We start from the raw sequence: 19,290 nt of genomic DNA, 5'->3' as shown, positions 1-19,290 counted from the left end.
TCTCCTCTGGTCAGCCTACTAGGAGGACAGATATATTTTGAGGCACATAAGTGAGCCTCCACTATCTGTTCAATTTTTAGGGCAATTGAAGAGAACGTGCGGTGGATCTGTACACATTTTCTGTCCTGACTATTGTGAGGACTAAAAAAATAGTATTAAATACAATTTTATTTTTAGTTGTTTGCACAGCTCAATAACTCAAGCTTAAATTTACACACACAGCCAGAGTAGAAACTCATCTCATTTTAGAAAGCATCCTCTAAAGTTTCAGTGAAAAGCAGACTGCCTAATGGGATGCTACTTTTGCTGTGCTATCTTTTATCTAAGCCATAGTGTTATCAGAATCAATTATTGGTATTGAATATTTTTTTTTTTTAAAAAGACTATACAAATTAAGGCTGTGGAAATTCTATTAATTCCTCGATTAATCATTTATTTTTTGATCGGTACTCACCTCTCCGCCAGCTTCCGGGTCTTCAGGGAGTTCCGTCGACATCACGGACACCGGCGGGGCTTGCCGTGTCCATCTAAGGGGGTCCTTTGCTGTGCCTTCATATCTGCATGCTGGCGGGACCTTACTATCTGCCACACGCAAGGGCTGTTACACTTTCCTCTATCACTTCCCTCTATCAACCTGGGATTCTACAGCCATTCACTGGGAGTTGTGATAGTTCTCTTCACGGGACATCTACATGCCGATGGACTGATGTTAACCCCTCCTCATCTGGATTCAGCAGTGGTATCATTGTACACATTTTTATACCAGTATCATACTTGGCTACATGTTTTTATAACTGCTTTTGCTACCGTTCGGTATTTTTGTTTTGTTACCTACTTGAAGACTATAAAAAGTTTTAATGCCATTTCCATCGAGCGCTGCCTTTGTGTTTTTTGTATCCTGCTATCCATTTTTCCAGTGGTTGGTAGCTGCACTGGGAATCAGCCTGCAAGGAGATCAGCTAAAAGAGCGGACTTCAGACCGCTCTCCACTGAAAACAGGTCACAGGAGTGCAAAACGAATTTCACTCCTGTGACCCAGAGGAGAAGCCCATCCTAAAAAGCTCAAGCTGGACTTTTCCTTTAAGGCGCATGAATGTTCGTTCCTGGTGCTCGAATGTTCATTCTCGGCGCAAGCTTGTACGTGCGATAGTTCAACCCACATACTATAATTCTTGATGCCCTCTGGCCTTTATAAGGATGACAGCTGCTCACAGACTTTGCTGACTGGTCTTTAGCTCCCCTATACCTGTGTTCCTGTGTGCTTATACTGGACTTCCCGTTACCGACCCGGCTTGCTTCTGGACTCTCCCTTATGTCTCTCTCCTGGCTCTGACCTTGGCTTGTTCCACGGATCTGTTCCTGTCTGCTTCCTGTGCAAGACCTCGGCTAGCCTGACCATGCTTTGATCCTCTCCTTGCTGACTCCTTGTATTCAGACCTTGGCACCCACTCCTGACCACACTTCTTGTCTTGCCCTGCTTGTTGTGATCCACCTACTGTACCCATCTGGCGTGACCAGCCTGCTGTACCTTCTTGCTGCTGTGTGCTGCCAGCACAATCCAGTGCCTCTTCCAGGACCAGCTGCCCTCCTCATCTGGAGCCTATTCGCAGAGGGATCACCGATACAGCAACTACTACCTTGGCACAGTTGGCAATTCTGCTTCTCTGGGCTTGGTGTTTCCTGATACCACCTTCAGGGATGCCAAGCACTTAGCCGCAAGTAGAGCCCTCTCCTCATTTCGGCTTCAAGACCAGGTACATGACACTGTGCTTAATACCGATGACCTGAAGATGTTCTCATTGCTTTAAAAATGTGCATCTTCTCTCTAAATTTGAGAGTAGTGGGAACGTATTTCATACTCAAAATCAGGCATCAACACCACATCTTTTTCAAGTCATTGCAGAAGATGTGTATATGCACTGATTACGTCAATGCTGGCTGTAAGTGACTATTTGCAGTCTTCTATACTTTTCAGGATGACTTTAAGACATTTGACGTTGCCCCTGGCTCAATGTGACATGTTGTCATTATTCACCTGGCTGCCTTACTAACCAAATCCCTGCAGATGTCTGTAATCTGTACCCTCATCTGCTGAATAGTCTGAGGCCCCGTACACACGACCGAGTTTCTCAGCAGAATTCAGCCAGAAACTCGATCGGAGCTGTATTCTGCCGAGAAACCCGGCGTGTGTACACTTTCGGCCGAGGAAGCCGACGAGTTCCTCGTCGAGCCAAATAGAGAACATGTTCTCTATTTCCTCGTTGTTCAATGAGGAAAGTTGGCTCGCCGAGATCCTCGGCGGCTTCACACAGAACTCGACGAGCAAAACGATGAGTTTTGCCCGTTGAGTTCCTCGGACGTGTGTACGGGGCCTAAGCCTCTGAAAATGCTGGTGTTAAGTGTGTCTAATGCCGCGTACACACGATCGGTCCATCTGATGAAAACGGTCTGATGGGTTTTTCCATCGGTTAACCGATGAAGCCGACTGATGGTCAGTCGTGCCTACAAACCATCGGTTAAAAAAACGATTGTGTCAGAACGCGGTGATGTAAAACACAACGACGTGCGGGGAAAAAACGAAGTTCAATGCTTTCAAGCATGCGTCGACTTGATTCTGAGCATGCATGGATTTTTAACCGATGGACGTGCCTACAAAACGATCGTTTTTTTTCTAATCGGTTAGGTATCCATCGGTTAAATTTAAAACAAGATTGAATTTTTTTAACCGATGGATAAATAACCGATGGGGCCTACACACGATCGGTTTGGTCTGATAAAAACGGTCCATCGGACCGTTCTCATCGGTTTGACCGATCGTGTGTACATGGCATTATGGTTCAAACATCCCTCCCCCCCCCCAAATCTACTGCAGCCTCAACCTACACAAACTGGAGCAAAAGCACTGGAAGAGACTCTAAATCTGCCTGCAAGGAAGAAACTAGAACAGTTCCAACAGCTTTAGGATTGTGTTACTAGATCCCTTTTTTTTTCTGGATTTGCTTTGAAATTTGTGGAGTATAGTGTGTTGTGTGCAGCATTGTAAATGAAAGTATACATGATTGGTACTAGGTTTTGTTGCCTTTAATACACTTTTAGTGGTGCGCTGGGGGTTTTTCATTATCAAACAGGTCACTTAATAGTCATCTTTATCCAGAATAATAAAATTGTACTCACATACTTCAGAACCTGGAGGTGGCTCTGTATGTCATGGCTTTGAAGCGAGAAGTTGCTGCCAATAATACAAATGGGAGCCTACCTTTTTAATGTTAGCCATAAACAGTACAATTTTCCAGCCAACAAATTTGCTTAAGCTTCTCATATGAAAACCTTTCCATTCATTGGTAGGTGACAACTAAAAGCTAGCATTTTTTAAGAGAAGATTATTATATTGCTAAAATTTATCAGCCATTTACTAGTCAAAGACCAACAATCTTTAAACAGGTGTGTGAAAGAAAAAAAATACAAAATCCGTCTGGGAAGAATCTGTACAGCATGCCAAAATCAGAGCTGTGTCATGCTGCTCAGTCATCGTCACTAGCCTACAGTTCCACTTTAACGCTTTAGTTGTTATGGAAAAACAGTAATCCATGCATGACCGGCATGAAGAGTAGAGGCTAAAATTAGGCACAAAGCAATTTGTTAGAGGGGCTATACTGAAATATCAGCATAGGCAATGTTAAAGTATAGGTATTCCCAATCACTAAAATCTCATAGGCTTTAACATATTAATATCATTTTAGAAGCAATTGTCAAAATTCTGCTGCTTTCATTAACCACTTGACGACTGCCGCACAACGATATACGTCGGCAGAATGGCACGGCTGGACAGATGGACGTACCGGCACGTCCTTTACATCTACCCAGCCGTGGGTCGCGAGCTCGCGCCTGCGACCAAGTCCGAAGCTCCGGGACCGCGAGACCCGCGGACCCGATCGCCGCTGGGGTCCTCGGAACTGAAGAACGGGGAGAGCCGCGTGTAAACACGGCTTCCCCGTGCTTTACTGTGGAGGCTGCATCGATTGTGTCTCCCTATAAAGGGGATGACACCATCGATGACGTCACTCCTACAGCCACACCCCCCTACAGTTGTAAACACACACTAGGTGAAACATAACTCCTACAGCGCCCCCTGTGGTTAACTCCCAAACGGCAACTGTCATTTCCACAATAAACAATGCAATTTAAATGCATTTTTTGCTGTGAAAATGACAATGGTCCCAAAAATGTGTCAAAATTGTGCGAAGTGTCCGCAATAATGTCGCAGTCATGAAAAAAATCGCTGATCGCCGCAGTAGTAGTAAAAAAAAAAAGAATTAATACAAATGTAATAAAACTATCCCCTATTTTGTAAACGCTATAAATGTTGTGCAAACCAACCGATAAACGCTTATTGCGATTTTTTTTTAACCAAAAATATGTAGAAGAATACGTATCCGCCTAAACTGAGGAAAAAAAATGTTTAATATATATTTTTGGGGCATATTTATTATAGCAAAAAGTAAAAAATATTGAATTTTTTTCAAAATTGTCCCTCTATTTTGGTTTATAGCGCAAAAAATAAAAACCGCAGAGGTGATCAAATACCACCAAAAGAAAGCTCTATTTGTGGGGAAAAAGGGACGCCAATTTTGTTTGGGAGCCACGTCGCACGACCACGCAATTGTCAGTTAAAGCGATGCAGTCCCGAATCGCAAAAAGGGGCCTGGTCCTTTACCTGCATTTTGGTCCGGGGCTTAAAGCGGGAGTTCACCCAAAAATCAACTTTCTGCAGTTAGATCCAGCATACTGCTGACATCTGCAGTATGCTGGCCTTTTTTTTTTTTTTGGTACTTATCGTTTTAGCAGTATTTCTTCTATGGCTCCGAACGGGGAATCCTGCGGGGAATGGGCGTTCCAGAAGGCAAGCAAGTTGATTGACGTACTTCGATAGCGCGTCACGGCTTCCGAAAATAGCCGAGGTGACACTTGGCTGTTTACGGCACCTGCGCCTGCCGTGTAGAGCCGACTGCGCAGGCGCCGTAAATTGCCGAGTGTCACTCGTGTGTATTTTCCGAAGCCGTGACGCGCTATCGAAGGCTGTCAATCAACTTTCTTGTCTTCGGGAACGCCTATACCAGGAAGTAATCCCCGCTCGGAGCCATAGAAGAAATACTGCTAAAACGATAAGTACCAAAAAAAAAAGACCAGCATACTGCAGATGTCAGCAGTATGCTGGATCTAACTGCAGAAAGTTGATTTTTGGGTGAACTCCCGCTTTAAGTGGTTAAAAGAATACCTGGTTACCCTGGCATGAATTTCTGTGCATGTGCTTCTGTGTTGTCAACCCTTTTACATACCCCTTTGTTACCCTTTCCACGCATGTTACACAGGCATTGTCTTCTGTTGTCATTAACAGGAAACTCACCCAGGGAAATGTCATGCAAGAAATTACTGGAGAAACATGCAGGTAGACAGGGAGTGACTGCAAAGAGACTGCAGAAGAACAGCGGCGCCACTTGTTTAAAAAAAAGCTTAGGTACTTGGCCATACGATTTGAATCTTAATGTGATCTGAATGACCTTCTCTGTTAGAACAGATCATGTCACCAAATGCAAAGGTTTTCACACATTTAGCCAGCACTGAAGGAAGCATACGGTAGCATTTTCTCCAGGAAACATAAGCATTTCAGCTTTTCTAATGCTCATTACGTATCCTATCCATCTTAGGAAGACTGGTAACATAGCTTTATGAAAACATTTTGTATGGGTCTACTTTTACTGCACGTTTTCACCAAAGGCTGTAAGATCAGGCATCAAACTCATCCAGGCTGATAATGTCACACTGTTATTGCTATTGATCATTAACAGAAATGAGTAGCTTCTGAAGACCAAGGTGATAATTAAGTGTTCAAAGTCCGGCAAAGCCTGTTTTGGTCCACTAGAAACTTAAAACAAATAGGATGAAATATTTCAACTCATCCCTAACCTTAACATATCAAATGTGAACAAACCTTACCTAACCTTACAAATGGGAACAAATGATGTCAATTCAAACTGTCAAGGGGGCTCAGATCTTTTGATTTGAATCCACTATTTAAAGTAAACCAGTTACAAACTTTGGTCTTTCAAACTGAGCATATTCTAAAAATGCAGTATCGGAGGTCATCTTTAGTGCAAACAATAACAAAGGGTGAAGTAATTTATTAATAAAAATAATACAATGGGGCAGATTCAGTTACCTGCGAGCCTAGTTACGGCGGCGCAGCGTATTGTATTTACGCTAAGCCGACGCAACTTACAGGAGCAAGTGCAGTATTCACAAAGCACTTGCTCCGTAAGTTGCGGCGGCATAGCGCAAATGGGGCCGGCGTAAGCCCGCGTAATTCAAATGTGGAAGGGGGGGCGTGTTTTATGCGAATGTGTTATGACCTGACGTGATTGACGTGTTTTACGAACGGCGCATGCGCCGTCCGTGTACATATCCCAGTGTGCATTGCTCTCAAGTACGCCGCAACGATGTATTGGTTTCGACGTGAACGTAAATTACGTCCAGCCCTATTCGCGAACGACTTACGCAAACGACGCAAACAATTCAAATTTCGAAGCGGGAACGACGTCCATACTTAACATTGGCTGCGCCACCTAATAGCAGGAGCAACCGCCGGGCGCACGTACGTTTGTGAATCGGCGTAAATAGGTAATTTGCATAAAATACGCCGAAAACGACGGGAGCGCCACCTCCTAGCGGCCAGCGTGAGAATGCATCCTAAGATACGACGGCGTAAGAGACTTATGCCAGTCGTATCTTAGGCTAATGTCGGCGTATCTTGCTTTCTGAATACAGAAAGAAGATACGCCGGCGCAGATTTGAATTTACGTGGCGTATCTATAGATACGCCGGCGTAGATTCTCTCTGAATCTACCCCAATGAATCTAAATTATTAAAACATTGACATGCTCATTTAAAAACGTAAAACAAAGAACAATGTGGGAAAAGCGGGTGGTTGGTCGTTCACTAAAACATTTAAGCAAACAGGAATAGGGAGAAAAGAGGTCCATTAACTAAATTCTGAACCAGCAGAGAGGGGGTCCATTTTGTGCAAATGACGGAAAGATCTCTAAAGCTAGAGATATAAGCAGTTGATGCTAAATCTGTACATAAAAGTATAGTATGGCTCTTTTCAGCAGCTATTGATGCTGCCCTTCACATTACACGACCCAATAGGAGGCTCACATGGAGTGAAGGGGAGGAGCAAAGCTCAGATTTTATAAGGTATAGATTTGCATATAAATCTAGCTGCCTATATCTCTAGATTTTCCTATCATTTTTTTTTACCACTTTTTATTAACACGTACCGTATATAAAAGATCATACATATGCGTTACATGTGCTCAACATGAGCAACATGGTATGTGTAGTGCAAATAAACCAGCACACAGCAAAGCATTAGAGCATACAAATACAACAGCGCTTGGATTCAAATACAAAAGGGGACCCAGCACAAATCAATATCATACCTCTGGGTACCCAAAAACGGCATCAAGACCATGAAAGTGAGAGATATTTGCAGTTCAAGTATCAGAAATAGTAGGCAACCTCTTTTTTCCTACATTCATTTTTCAAAAGGTAATACCTGGTTTATTTTTTGGATCCACGTATGGAACAATGGGCCAGATTCACAAAGAATTGCCCTGGCGCAGCGTATCAGAGATACGCTACGCCGTATCTTACCTGGCGGAATTTTGAATCCAGGAAGATTTCACGCCGTAAGTTACGGCGGCGTAGTGTATTTCTCGGCGCGTATTTCAAATTGGGCGGGTAGGGGGCGTGATTCATTTAAATGAAGCGCGTCCCCACGCCGATTGAAATACGCATGCTCAGTTTCGTAATTTCCCGCCGTGCTTTCCGCAAAATGACGTCGCACCGACGTCATTTTTTGAACTCGGACGTGAGTTACGTCCTTTCCTATTCACGGACGACTTACGCAAAAAAAAAAAAATCAAAATTCGACGCGTGAACGACGGCCATACTTTAACATAGCAAGTCTATCTATACGCCACGAAATAGCAGCTTTAACTATACGCCGGGAAAAGCCGACTAGCAACGACGTAAGAGAATGCGACGGCCGCTCGTACCTTAGTGGATCGACGGAAAAAGCGAATTAGCATACCCGACGCGGAAAACGACGCGAACTCCACCCAGCGGGCGCCAAAGTATTGCACCTACGATCCGAAGGCGTATGAAGCCATACGCCTGTCGGATCGAAGCCAGAAGCCGTCGTATCTTGGTTTGAGGATTCAAACTAAAGATACGACGCGGCAAATTTGAAAGTACGCCGTTGCATCAGTAGATACGCCGGCGTACTTGCTCTGAGAATCTGGCCCAATGTCTCCTTCAAAAAAGTTTGTTGATACCTCTGCCACTGCTCCTCATCCAGAATACCTAATAGACAAGCTCTAGGGGTGCATGGCACCGGTACTGACAGGACAGAATACAAAAGATCCGACACCAGTTTCCAATACCGAGCTAAGACAGGACATACCCAAATTACGTGGAAAAAATTATTCTTATCATTTTTGACACAAATGAATTTTAAATAGGTTTCCGACTGGTCTGGTTTACAAAGTTCACACAAAACTGGTAATTCGGTTTTAGGTGAATGCCAGATCAGCTGCTCGGTTGATTGGATCATTTAGGGATTCAGAAGGAAATGTTTTCCAGTCCCATCAAGCAGCTACTATGAGTTCAAAGGTCACACTAAGCTGCATGATGTCAATCCAGATACCATGCAAACCACTCTAAAGGCATGCACTTGCAAGACCACTGTACAGAAGTCTACATATAAGTATTAGCAGCTTGGCCAAACTTTAAAATATCTCTAAGGAAATCAGAGAGATTGGAGTGAGGAAGGGGAGCTGGTCCCAGTTCATCAGCCAGTAATAGGGAGAAAATAGTAATCAAGGCAGGCTTCCTAACCTGCCTGACTGATTTCTCCCCTGACAACTGGTTGCCAACTTAGTTAGGAGGTCAACCATGGACATGGAATGGTTAACTAGTGTTATGATCAGTCTATGGGTACTCTGAGTTCTCAACCAATGACTATTACCAAAAAAGGGGGAGGGTGTGACTGTTAGGCCTCGTACACACGGACGGACTGTCCGCTGAAAACGGTCCACCGGACCGTTTTCAGTGGACATGTCCGCTCGGAGATTTCTGTCTGATGGTTGTACACACCATCAGACAGAAATCTGCGCGGACACGATACGCTGTGACGTGGCCACGCCGTCGCTGCGCCGATGACGCGGCGACGTGCGCAGCCCTGGAAGGTCAATGCTTCCATGCATGCGTCGAATCACTTCGACGCATGCGAGGGCTTTCGGCCGAGCAGACATGTACGGTGAGTCTGTACAGACGACCGAACATGTCCGACGGACAGGCTTCCAGCAGACATGTTTCTTAGCATGCTAAGAAATTTTTGTCCGCTGGAAAACGGTCGGCTGGACAAATGTCCGCTGGAAACCTGTCCGATAGGCCGTACACACGACCGAACATGTCCGCTAAAACTGGTCCGCGGACCAGTTTCAGCGGACATGTTCGGTCGTATGTACAGGCCCTTAGTTTCATCATTTCTGCAGCGGGCTACAAAGTCAAAACACCTGCTAAGCATCATCTAATAGAGAACGGAGATTTCAAAAGGCAGTGTGTCATCCAATCACTAGCCTACACCCAAACCTGAAAATGAGTTTTAAAGCTTGGACAAACACAGACCATGTAGTATATTTAGTCCTGCAACATATATATTTAGGTTGTCTGTAATTTAAAAATCCTGTTACAGCCCACTAGTAGTCATGAGGCCACAGCTAATGCATAAATCCACCTGACTGTGTTTTGTACACAGGTCATAATTAAAGGAGTTGTAAATAAAATAATTCTGCTGAAATGACTGTTTACAGGGTATAGAGACATAATAGTTAATTGATTCCTTTTAAAAACGATTAAAAATAGATAAAAAAAATCAATCATATAATGTATCTGTAGTTTCTAGTTAAATTTGTGCATGCTGTTTCCTGCCTCTGCTGTACAGAGCCACAGAGCCAAAACAGGGCAGTGATGGTTTGGAAAACTAAACTGATTGGTGCTGAAGGGTTTTAGACACACAGTAATCACACCTCCTTGATTAGTGACCACAGAGAGAAAGCTCACAGTACTGTGGTTATCAGGAAACAGACAACCAGGAAGTGTGGAGATCAGAGAAGAATTACAGCAACTTGAGAGCAAAAACAAACAATGAGGACATGAAAACAGCACTGCATTAAGGTAAAGGAAGCTATTAAGATAAAAATAAAAAAATCCTTTACAAACCCTTTAAAGCAGCTTTGCTACTCCAAAGAGGACATTTTTGCAACTACATACAAGAACTTTATCCTGAGCTGGCCAATGTGCGCAAGAGAAGGAATTTAGAGACAGGCAGCGAAAACATTGCTGTATGGAGGAAATCTGTAGCAGCAGTTAATATACCCCCTGCTCCCACCAAAAGAAACACATTCTACTAATAATATCATAGAAAATGGTCTATTTGTACTCGCACTAACACACACTATCCATGTGCATCCAGCTTCTTACATCTATATACATAGGGTTTCAGCATAAAAAATATGGAGACACAGTCTGCAAACGAGAAAGGATAACTGCCTGGTAAGTCTACAGTGCTTATAAATAGACAAAAGTAGTATGTTTAAATTGTTTATAACCTTACAGAAAATGTAAGCATTACAAAATGTGCCTTCTCCAGAATGACGTGAAAACGTTTAGTTAAAGCCGATTCCAGATTTTTTTTTTTTTTTTTTTAGTGTTGGGTAGAGTAAAAAGTGTTTGGAGTCCCTGGGCCATATTCTCGTACATTTGTGCAGGCGGCGCTTAAGCCATTTACACTACGTCGCCCCAACCTACAGGAGCAAGTGCTGTATTCCCAAAACACTTGCTCCGTAGTTTGGGGCGGCGTAGTGTAATTGGCCCGGCGTATCCCCGCGTAAGTCCAAGGGGGCGGCTTGTATTTAAATTAAGCACGCCCCCGTTTCGAACGAACTGCGCATGCGCCTGGCTTAAAAAAGCCCAGTGCGCATGCTCCAGTTCTCGGCAGAAAACGTCAATGACGCCGACGTGTGCGTCATTGACGTAAAGTCGTATTCAAGAACGACTTAGGGAAACGACGTACCCGACGGGAAAAGACGACGCGGACCCGACGCCATACTTAACATGGCCTACGTGGGACTGGCGTAAGGTTACCCCTCATATAGCAGGGGTAACCTTACGCTTACGCAAATGACGTAAGCGACGGTTACGCAACGCAAATTCGTTCAGGAATCGGCGTATCAGGCTCATTTGCATAAACAAATGTGACCTGAACGTAAACGCCACCTAGCGGCCGGCTGGGTAATTACATTTAAGATCCGACAGTGTAAGTGACTTACACATGTCGGATCTTCAGCGTATTTATGCGAAAATTATTCTAAGAATCACTCGCATAGATACGCGGGCCAAAAAAGAGAGATATGACAGAGTATCCTGAGATACTCCGTCGTAACTATACTCAGAATATGGCCCCCTGATAGTTTTGTTGTGCCTTTCTGGCTTGGGCTATCCTTTGAAATAATAATAAAATACTGAATAACTATAAAGTCTACCATATTAAAAAATCAATCCTGACGATAAAAGGCTCATCAGTAGTTAAGAATCATTTTACAGAGGGAAATATCTTCTGTTTATCTTTATACTATTTAAGCAACAATAATATATCAAGCATTATTCTTAGATATAGATGTATAGACACTACAGAGTACAAGCTGTCCAATAATGTTAATAAATCTAAAAAATAACTTACGATTAGCATAGTGATTAAGAGGTTCTTCTTGGTGACTTGAGCATGGGAGAAAATGTAATTCAACACCATCGTGAGTTCACTTTTATTTTCTTCCCGGAGACTAAAGACGCACTTGTCATAATGACCTAGAATGAAGAAATGTTACTCAAACATGGGTTTATACTTTTACTACTCATGCAATAAGAATGAACTGAATAGTTGTAAACATAAACTTTCCTAGAGTTTATACAGGTGATTTCAACATACAAGGTTTAGCTTCTGTTTGCAAAAAAAAACAAAAAACTTTCTATATTATAATTTCTAAAAAAAAAAAAAAGTGTTTGAATATCAAACTACTATCTCTAAAAAGAGTTAAAAAAATATATATAAAATACCATTAACATAGCAAAATGTAAAAAACACAAACAGCCAAGCATTCGCCTAAATAAAGACTGATCCTATGCAGACATTCAGTAATTCTGGCTAGTATCAAATTTCACCACAAGATGGCAACAAACGACCACTAAAGTTGTCTAGATTTACGTAAACAACAGAGATAAAAAATAGTGCAACATTGGGGATCAAATATGTTATTTATTTTTTGTAATTTTTTTTTTTTTAAGCTAAAAAAAAAAAAAAAAAGCCTTGTAATCTTGCTCTGCATAAATATATATATATACTGTATGTATGAATGTATTAAAATACAGAAAATAGAAGAACTTATTTTAAATTCAAGAGTAAAATTGAAAAAAAAACATATGCAGTACATCTCTGCAAAACATGCACTTATCCATACGTTTTGATTCTTTAAAAACACTGCAAACCAAAATCTATTTCTTCAAGTCAAAAGGACAGTTGAGTCCTTTAGAAGGACTGGTAACTGGCAGACAGAAACGTTTTAAGCCAGTCACAGTATAACATCTCCTCTGAGAAAGCAATGCACAGGGCCAATATTCAGAGGGGTGGGACACGTGTCCCTCAATGGACTCGAATGAATATATTTTGAAGTAAAAAAAAAATCGTACTTTAATTGCAACCAAAAATCAGACTGTTGAGACTTTGAATCTGAATCAGAAATGATAAAAGGGGCTGCAAGTCCCTGGCCCAGATTCAGGTAGCAATTGCGCCTGCGTAACCATAGTTACGCAGCGCAATTGCTGACTTGCGCCGCTGTAACGAGTTCTCCTGATTCAGAGAACTCGTTACGCCGACTGCAGCCTAAAATCTGCGTGGCATAAGGCTCAGATTTTAGGCTGCATTCTAGCAATGACCGCTAGGGGGCGCTCCCATTGTGATCTGTGTATAGTATGCAAATTGCATACTAACACCGATTCACAACGTTGCGCGAGCCCTGCGTACGCAAATTATGTAGTTTGCGTACGTCGGGTTTCGCGTAAGGTTACACATCCTAATAGCAGGCGCAGCCAATGCTATAGGATACCCACGTTCCCGCGTCACGATATTTAAAATCTACGTTGTTTGCGTAAGTGAATCGTGAATGGCGCTGGACGCCATTCACGTTCACTTTGAAGCAAATGACGTCCTTGCGACGTCATTTGCCGCAATGCACGTCGGGAAAGTTTCCCGACGGAGCATGCGCTTTACGATCGGCACGGGAACGCGCCTAATTTAAATTATTCCCGCCCCCGGCGGGATCATTTACATTGCGCGCGCTTACGCCGGGCAATTTTGCCGGCGCGCCCTCGCAATTTACGGAGCTACTGCTCCGTGAATCGAGGGCAGCGCAAAATATTTGCGTGGGCGCAGGGCAAAATCGTTGCCCTGTGCCTCCGCAAATAAAGCGCAAGTCGTACCTGAATCTGGGCCCCTGTAATTATTTATGGGCTTAGGAGAGTCAAAGACAAACACTGTATGAGATGGTTCCTTAGAGCCTCTCTTAGCAGGATGCTCTGGTAACTGTGCACAGTTAAGACGTCCACAGTGGACATGAAGGTCCATGTGAGCATGGGGCTGAACTTGGCCCTGCCCAAAAAAGCTGAAGCAGAGTCCACAGATGACAACACTATAACAATAGGGCCCCCTGGGTTCCAGATTACAGGCATCAGCTCCATCTGGGGATACCAGTAAACTCCTTTAGAACCATCTGCCGGACACCCGTGATCGCTCGTGACAGAGCAGGAACCCACGTGTGTGTAAACACAGATCCACATCCTGTCAGGGGAGAGGAGACAGATCATGTGTCCCCAGTCAGTCCCATCACCCCCAGTTGGAACACACAGTCAGGGAACGCATTTAACCCCATTGATCGCCCTCCAGCGTTAACCCCTTCCCTGCCAGTGACATGTATACAGTAATCAGTGGCTATTTATAGCACTGATCGCTGTATAAATGTCAATGGTCTAAAAAAAAAAAAGTGTCTGATCTGTCCGTTGCAATGTCGCAGTCACAATAAAAATGCAGATCACCGCCATTACTAGTAAAAAAAAAAAAAAAAAAAACATAAATCAATAACCTATTTTGTAGGCGCTATAACTTTTGCGCAAATCAATCAATATGCGCTTATTGCGTTTTTTGTTTTTTTTTACCCAAGAATATGTAGAAGAATACATATCGGCCTAAACTGAGGATAAAATACTTTTTTTTTTAAATTGTCAGTCTTTTTTTTTGTTTATAGCGCAAAAAATAAAAACTTTGGGTACAGTGTTGCATGACTGCACAATTGTCATTCAAAATGTTCCAGCGCTGAAAGCTGAAAATTGGCCTCGGCAGGAATGGGGTGAAAGTGCCCTGTATTGAAGTGGTTAAAGAGAAGTGTAGACTGAAAAAAAAAAAAACACATGTACTTGGCTCCGTGTGGCAGCATCAGCTGTTCCACACGGGCTCTAATGCCACGTACACACGATCGGAATTTCTGACAACAAATGTTCGAATGTGAGCTTTTGGTCAGGTATTCCAACCGTGTGTATGCTCCATCGGACATTTGCTGTCAGAATTTCCGACAACAAATGTTTGAGAGCTGGTTCTCAATTTTTCCGACAACAGTAGTTCTTGTCGGAAATTCCGATCGTCTGTATGCAATTCCGATACGCAAAAATCCTACGCATGCTCGGAATCAATTCGACTTAATTTTTCTCGGCTCGTAGTAGTGTTGTACGTCACCGTGTTCTTGACATTCAGAATTTCAGACAACATTTGTGTGACCGTGTGTATGCAAGACAAGTTTGAGCCAACATTCCGTCGGAAAAAAATCCACTGTTTTACTGTCGGAAATTCCGATCGTGTGTACGCGGCATAAGACTGAGAACAGAGTGATAACATTAGGACTGATTGCTTAGTTCTTGGTTTGCTTGGAGCAGAGAGCAGTGACCGTCAGTCACCTCTCTGCTCTGCCCCTCCAGCGCTCATTGGAGCACCAGTCTGGGGAGGGGGCAGAAGGAAGCAACTGGCCCCACCATTTAGCACTACGCTGAGAGGAGGAGCCAACATGCAAATTAGGCATCCGATCGGGGTGAATCCGGACAATATTATTCCTGGAGCAGCTCTGCCGTATTAGCTGATAACAGGCAATATACTCTGGGTCACAGGAGAGCAACAGTAAGTGTACCCCTGTGACCCGCAGGAGAAGTATGGTCAAAATAAGCTTTGGCCCTACTCCTCTTTTAATGGGCGATGGAGAAATGATGCCACAAATCCAGTAAGTTCCTCACCTATAATGAACGGACACATCTGCAACTGCTGTTCTGCAATTGCAAGCAGTATTGTCAGTCCTGCCCAGTTTTCCCTTACTGGGCTACAGTACACACCCCTTATGTTATGGAGATTTGGAGAGGGAGAAGTGTTCTATAGTCCAGCTGGAGAGCACTCGGATAGGACTTACAACATTGCTTGGGATTTCAGGGCAGCAAAGGCAGTGTTGTCAGCTCACTACAAGAAGTTTGTAAGTTCACTTCTTTTTTTTTTTTTTTTTTCAGACATACTTTTTATTACATTAAAAAGGTAAAGATTAGTGTGAATGTGTCAAGCCTTTAGCCATCTTTTTAACAACTGTGATTTGGAGAAGCAGCACAGTGGCTAAGTGATTAGCACTTTTGCCTAGCAGCACTAGGGTCGCTGGATCAAATACCAACCACGACACTACCTGCCTGGAGTTTGCATATTTATTCTCCCTGTGCCTGCGTGGGTTTCTTTTGGGTGTGCGAGTTTCCTCTGGGTACTCCAGTTCCCTCCAACACTCCAAAAACATGCTGGTAGGTTAATTGGATCCTATATAAATCGGTCCTAGTATACAGTACAGACCAAAAGTTTGGACACACCTTCTCATTCAAAGAGTTTTCTTAATTTTCATGACTATGAAAATTGTAGATTCACACTGAAAGCATCAAAACTATGGATTAACACATGTGGAATTATACATAACAAAAAATTGTGAAACAACTGAAAATATATTTCATATTCTAGGTTCTTCAAAGTAGCCACCTTTTGCTTTGATTACTGCTTGGCACACTCTTGGCATTCTCAAGAGGTAGTCACCTGGCGCAGCACCCCATCACTCTCCTTCTTGGTCAAATAGCCCTTACACAGCCTGGAGGTGTGTTTGGGGTCATTGTCCTGTTGAAAAATAAATGATGGTCCAACTAAACGCAAACCGGATGGAATAGCATGCCGCTGCAAGATGCTGTGGTAGCCATGCTGGTTCAGTATGCCTTCAATTTTGAATAAATCCCCAACAGTGTCACCAGCAAAGCACCCCCACACCATCACATCTCCTCACGGTGGAAACCAGGCATGTAGAGTCCATCCGTTCACCTTTTCTGTGTCGCACAAAGACACGGGGGTTGGAACCAAAGATCTCAAGTTTGGACTCATCAGACCAAAGCACAGATTTACACTGGTCTAATGTCCATTCCTTGTGTTCTTTAGCCCAAACAAGTCTCTTCTGCTTGTTGCCTTTCTTTAGCAGTGGTTTCCTAGCAGATATTCTACCATGAAGGCCTGATTCACACAGTGTCCTCTTACCAGTTCTAGAGAGGTGCCTGCTGCAAAAGGTGGCTACTTTGAGGAACCTAGAATATGAAATATATTTTCAGTTGTTTCACACTTTTTTGTTATGTATAATTCCACATGTGTTACTTCATAGTTTTGATGCCTTCAGTGTGAATCAACAATTTTCATAGTCATGAAAATAAAGAAAACTCTTTGAATGAGAAGGTGTGTCCAAACTTTTGGTCTGTACTGTATGTAAAGCTCTGCGTAAATTGACTGCACTATACAAGTACCTGTAATAAATACATGTAAAAGAAGAAACAAATTGATAAAGAATCCTGACTTCTTGGCTACAATTAGTGACCTGTCATTGCACAGTTCTGAAGACTGACAATTTTTAATTACAGTTCCCAAGTAAACTTATGCTCAAAATCTAACTGGCATAAAAAGTATATTTCATAGGCAACCCATACCATGCTGAAACTGCGTTTCCACCTTTAAATACTGACGAAGCAAATCCATAACTACAGCTTTCATGTGGCCTCGATTGCCGCTTCGGTATCTGACATGAAGGAAACAAATTATTCTTTTAAGGCAAAAATGCAAAGGATACAAAGGTTTCAGAAATACCGTATAAAATGCAGGCAATTACAAAATGTAGTTTTCATTCAATATTTAAAAGTCACCTATTTCACACAGTTGTCAATGCTAGACAAAAATATATTAAAGGGTCTGTCTAGCATCAATGCAAATACAGCTCAGCTTTAGGTAGTTAGTAGAGTGAAACGTCCACAAGCTTTTTACATATTTAGGAGACCCCAGGGGGTAACATGTGCTACCCCCAAACATGTGATCGCCATTTGCCTGGGTCCTGAAGAAGCCAAACTATGTAAATAGTAAAAGTATGTAAAATGATTTAACGATGTAACAAATGAAAAGGTGAACTAACTCCAAATACCTTGGCATCACCTCAAGACAGCAATACACAGCCCAGTATAGGTATCCACCATGATGCCTACAAAGGCAAGTGCTCATTGGTCAACACAGCCATGTGACCATGCTGACCAACACACCAGCAGCACAGGGCATCACAGCAAGGTCTGGAGGGGTGGCAAGGATATTTGGAGTTAGTTCACCTTTTTATTTGTTACATCGTTAAATCGTTTTACATACTTTTACTATTTACATAGTTTGGCTTCTTCAGGACCTAGGAAAATGGCGATCACATGTTTGGGGTAGCACATGTTACCCCCTGGGGTCTCCTAAATATGTAAAAAGCTTGTGGACGTTTCACTCTACTAACTACCCAAAGCTGAACTGTATTTCAATTAGTGTTGCTGGTTATAGCTGGCGGCACTGATGCTCCCAACCTGCTGGTTTTGCAAAAGTAAGTGGATATAGCGACCTGCATACAACCAAGGTATCCATACATGGATCAAAATTCATCTAGTCCCTGCTAAACCGGACGATTTTTGTTCCATGCATGTCAGACTAATGGTGCGTACACACGCTCAAAATTTCGACCGTGTGCAGGCTGCATCGGACATTTTATGTCAGAATTTCTGACAACAAACATTTGAGAGCTGGTTCTCAAATTTTCCGACAACAAAATCCGTTCTCGTAAATTCCGATTGTGTGTAGACAATTCTGACACACAAAATTCCACGCATGCTCTGAATCAAGTACGAGACGGAAGCGTTCGGTTTGGTAAAACTAGCGTTCGTAATGGAGGTAGCACGTTCGTCACGCTGTAATGGACTAAAAAGCACATGGATGAAAAGCGCAAATCGTCTTTCACCAAACTTCTACTAATACGACTGGTATTGAACTTCCCTTTAATAGTGCCGTTCTACGTGACCGCGTTCTTGGCGTTCGGAATTTTTGACAACATTTGTGTGACCGTGTGTATGCAAGACAAGTTTGAGCCAACATCCATCGGAAAAAAATCCACGGTTCTGTTGTCGGAATGTCCGATCGTCTGTACGCGACATTGGAGTAAACGTGAATTTTTTTTTTTTTTTTTTTAATGAAGACTTCTACCTGGTACAGTAGAGGATGTCAAGTAATCTGTGCCCAGTCTTGCCACAAAGAGTTAATTCAGCTTTGAGCAATCCTCTTATCTTTTTGTAGCAAGATAAAAAAAAACGACACACAGATCAGTCTGTGTTGCCACATCCCCCACTGCTGTGACTGAGATCTGATTTCTTTGTCTCATGCACGGCATGAGAGCAGAGAGAAAAGCATTACGATTCCAGCTTCACATCCCCCTACTTTCTTCTCCAGCTTTCTCAGGATTGGCTGCTCCAAAACTCAGCATCATTGGGCATGTTAGTCATGTGGTGCCTTTCCTGAGTTTTGACTGGATGTTACTCATCATGGGGCATGATCACCGTGACTGAAGAGTATAGAGGTGGGCGGGGAGTCTAGTGACATCACGAGTCCACACACAGCCCTTCGGCAAAGAGACCCACCCACCGATTCCAGAGTTTTGTGGGGGCTCCTACTGC

At 43.0% G+C, this 19,290-nt stretch overlaps 1 protein-coding gene across 3 annotated transcripts in view; it reads right to left on the bottom strand.

Moving 5' to 3' along the window:
- ACACA (acetyl-CoA carboxylase alpha) overlaps positions 1-19,290 on the bottom strand; it is a 510,335-nt gene that overhangs the window by 360,368 nt on the left and 130,677 nt on the right. For all 3 annotated transcript variants that reach the window (XM_040337823.1, XM_040337822.1, XM_040337824.1), the window contains 2 exons: positions 17,257-17,345; positions 11,861-11,985 (listed from right to left, as the gene is read on the bottom strand). In XM_040337823.1, the coding sequence (XP_040193757.1) occupies positions 11,861-11,985; positions 17,257-17,345 (214 nt within the window). The remainder of the gene's footprint in view (positions 1-11,860; positions 11,986-17,256; positions 17,346-19,290) is intronic.

Source organism: Rana temporaria, chromosome 2 (genome assembly GCF_905171775.1).
Source record: "Rana temporaria chromosome 2, aRanTem1.1, whole genome shotgun sequence".
Taxonomy (NCBI): domain Eukaryota; kingdom Metazoa; phylum Chordata; class Amphibia; order Anura; family Ranidae; genus Rana; species Rana temporaria.
The sequence above is the reverse complement of the archived record's forward strand: the minus strand, read 5'-3'. Positions and strand labels throughout refer to the sequence as shown.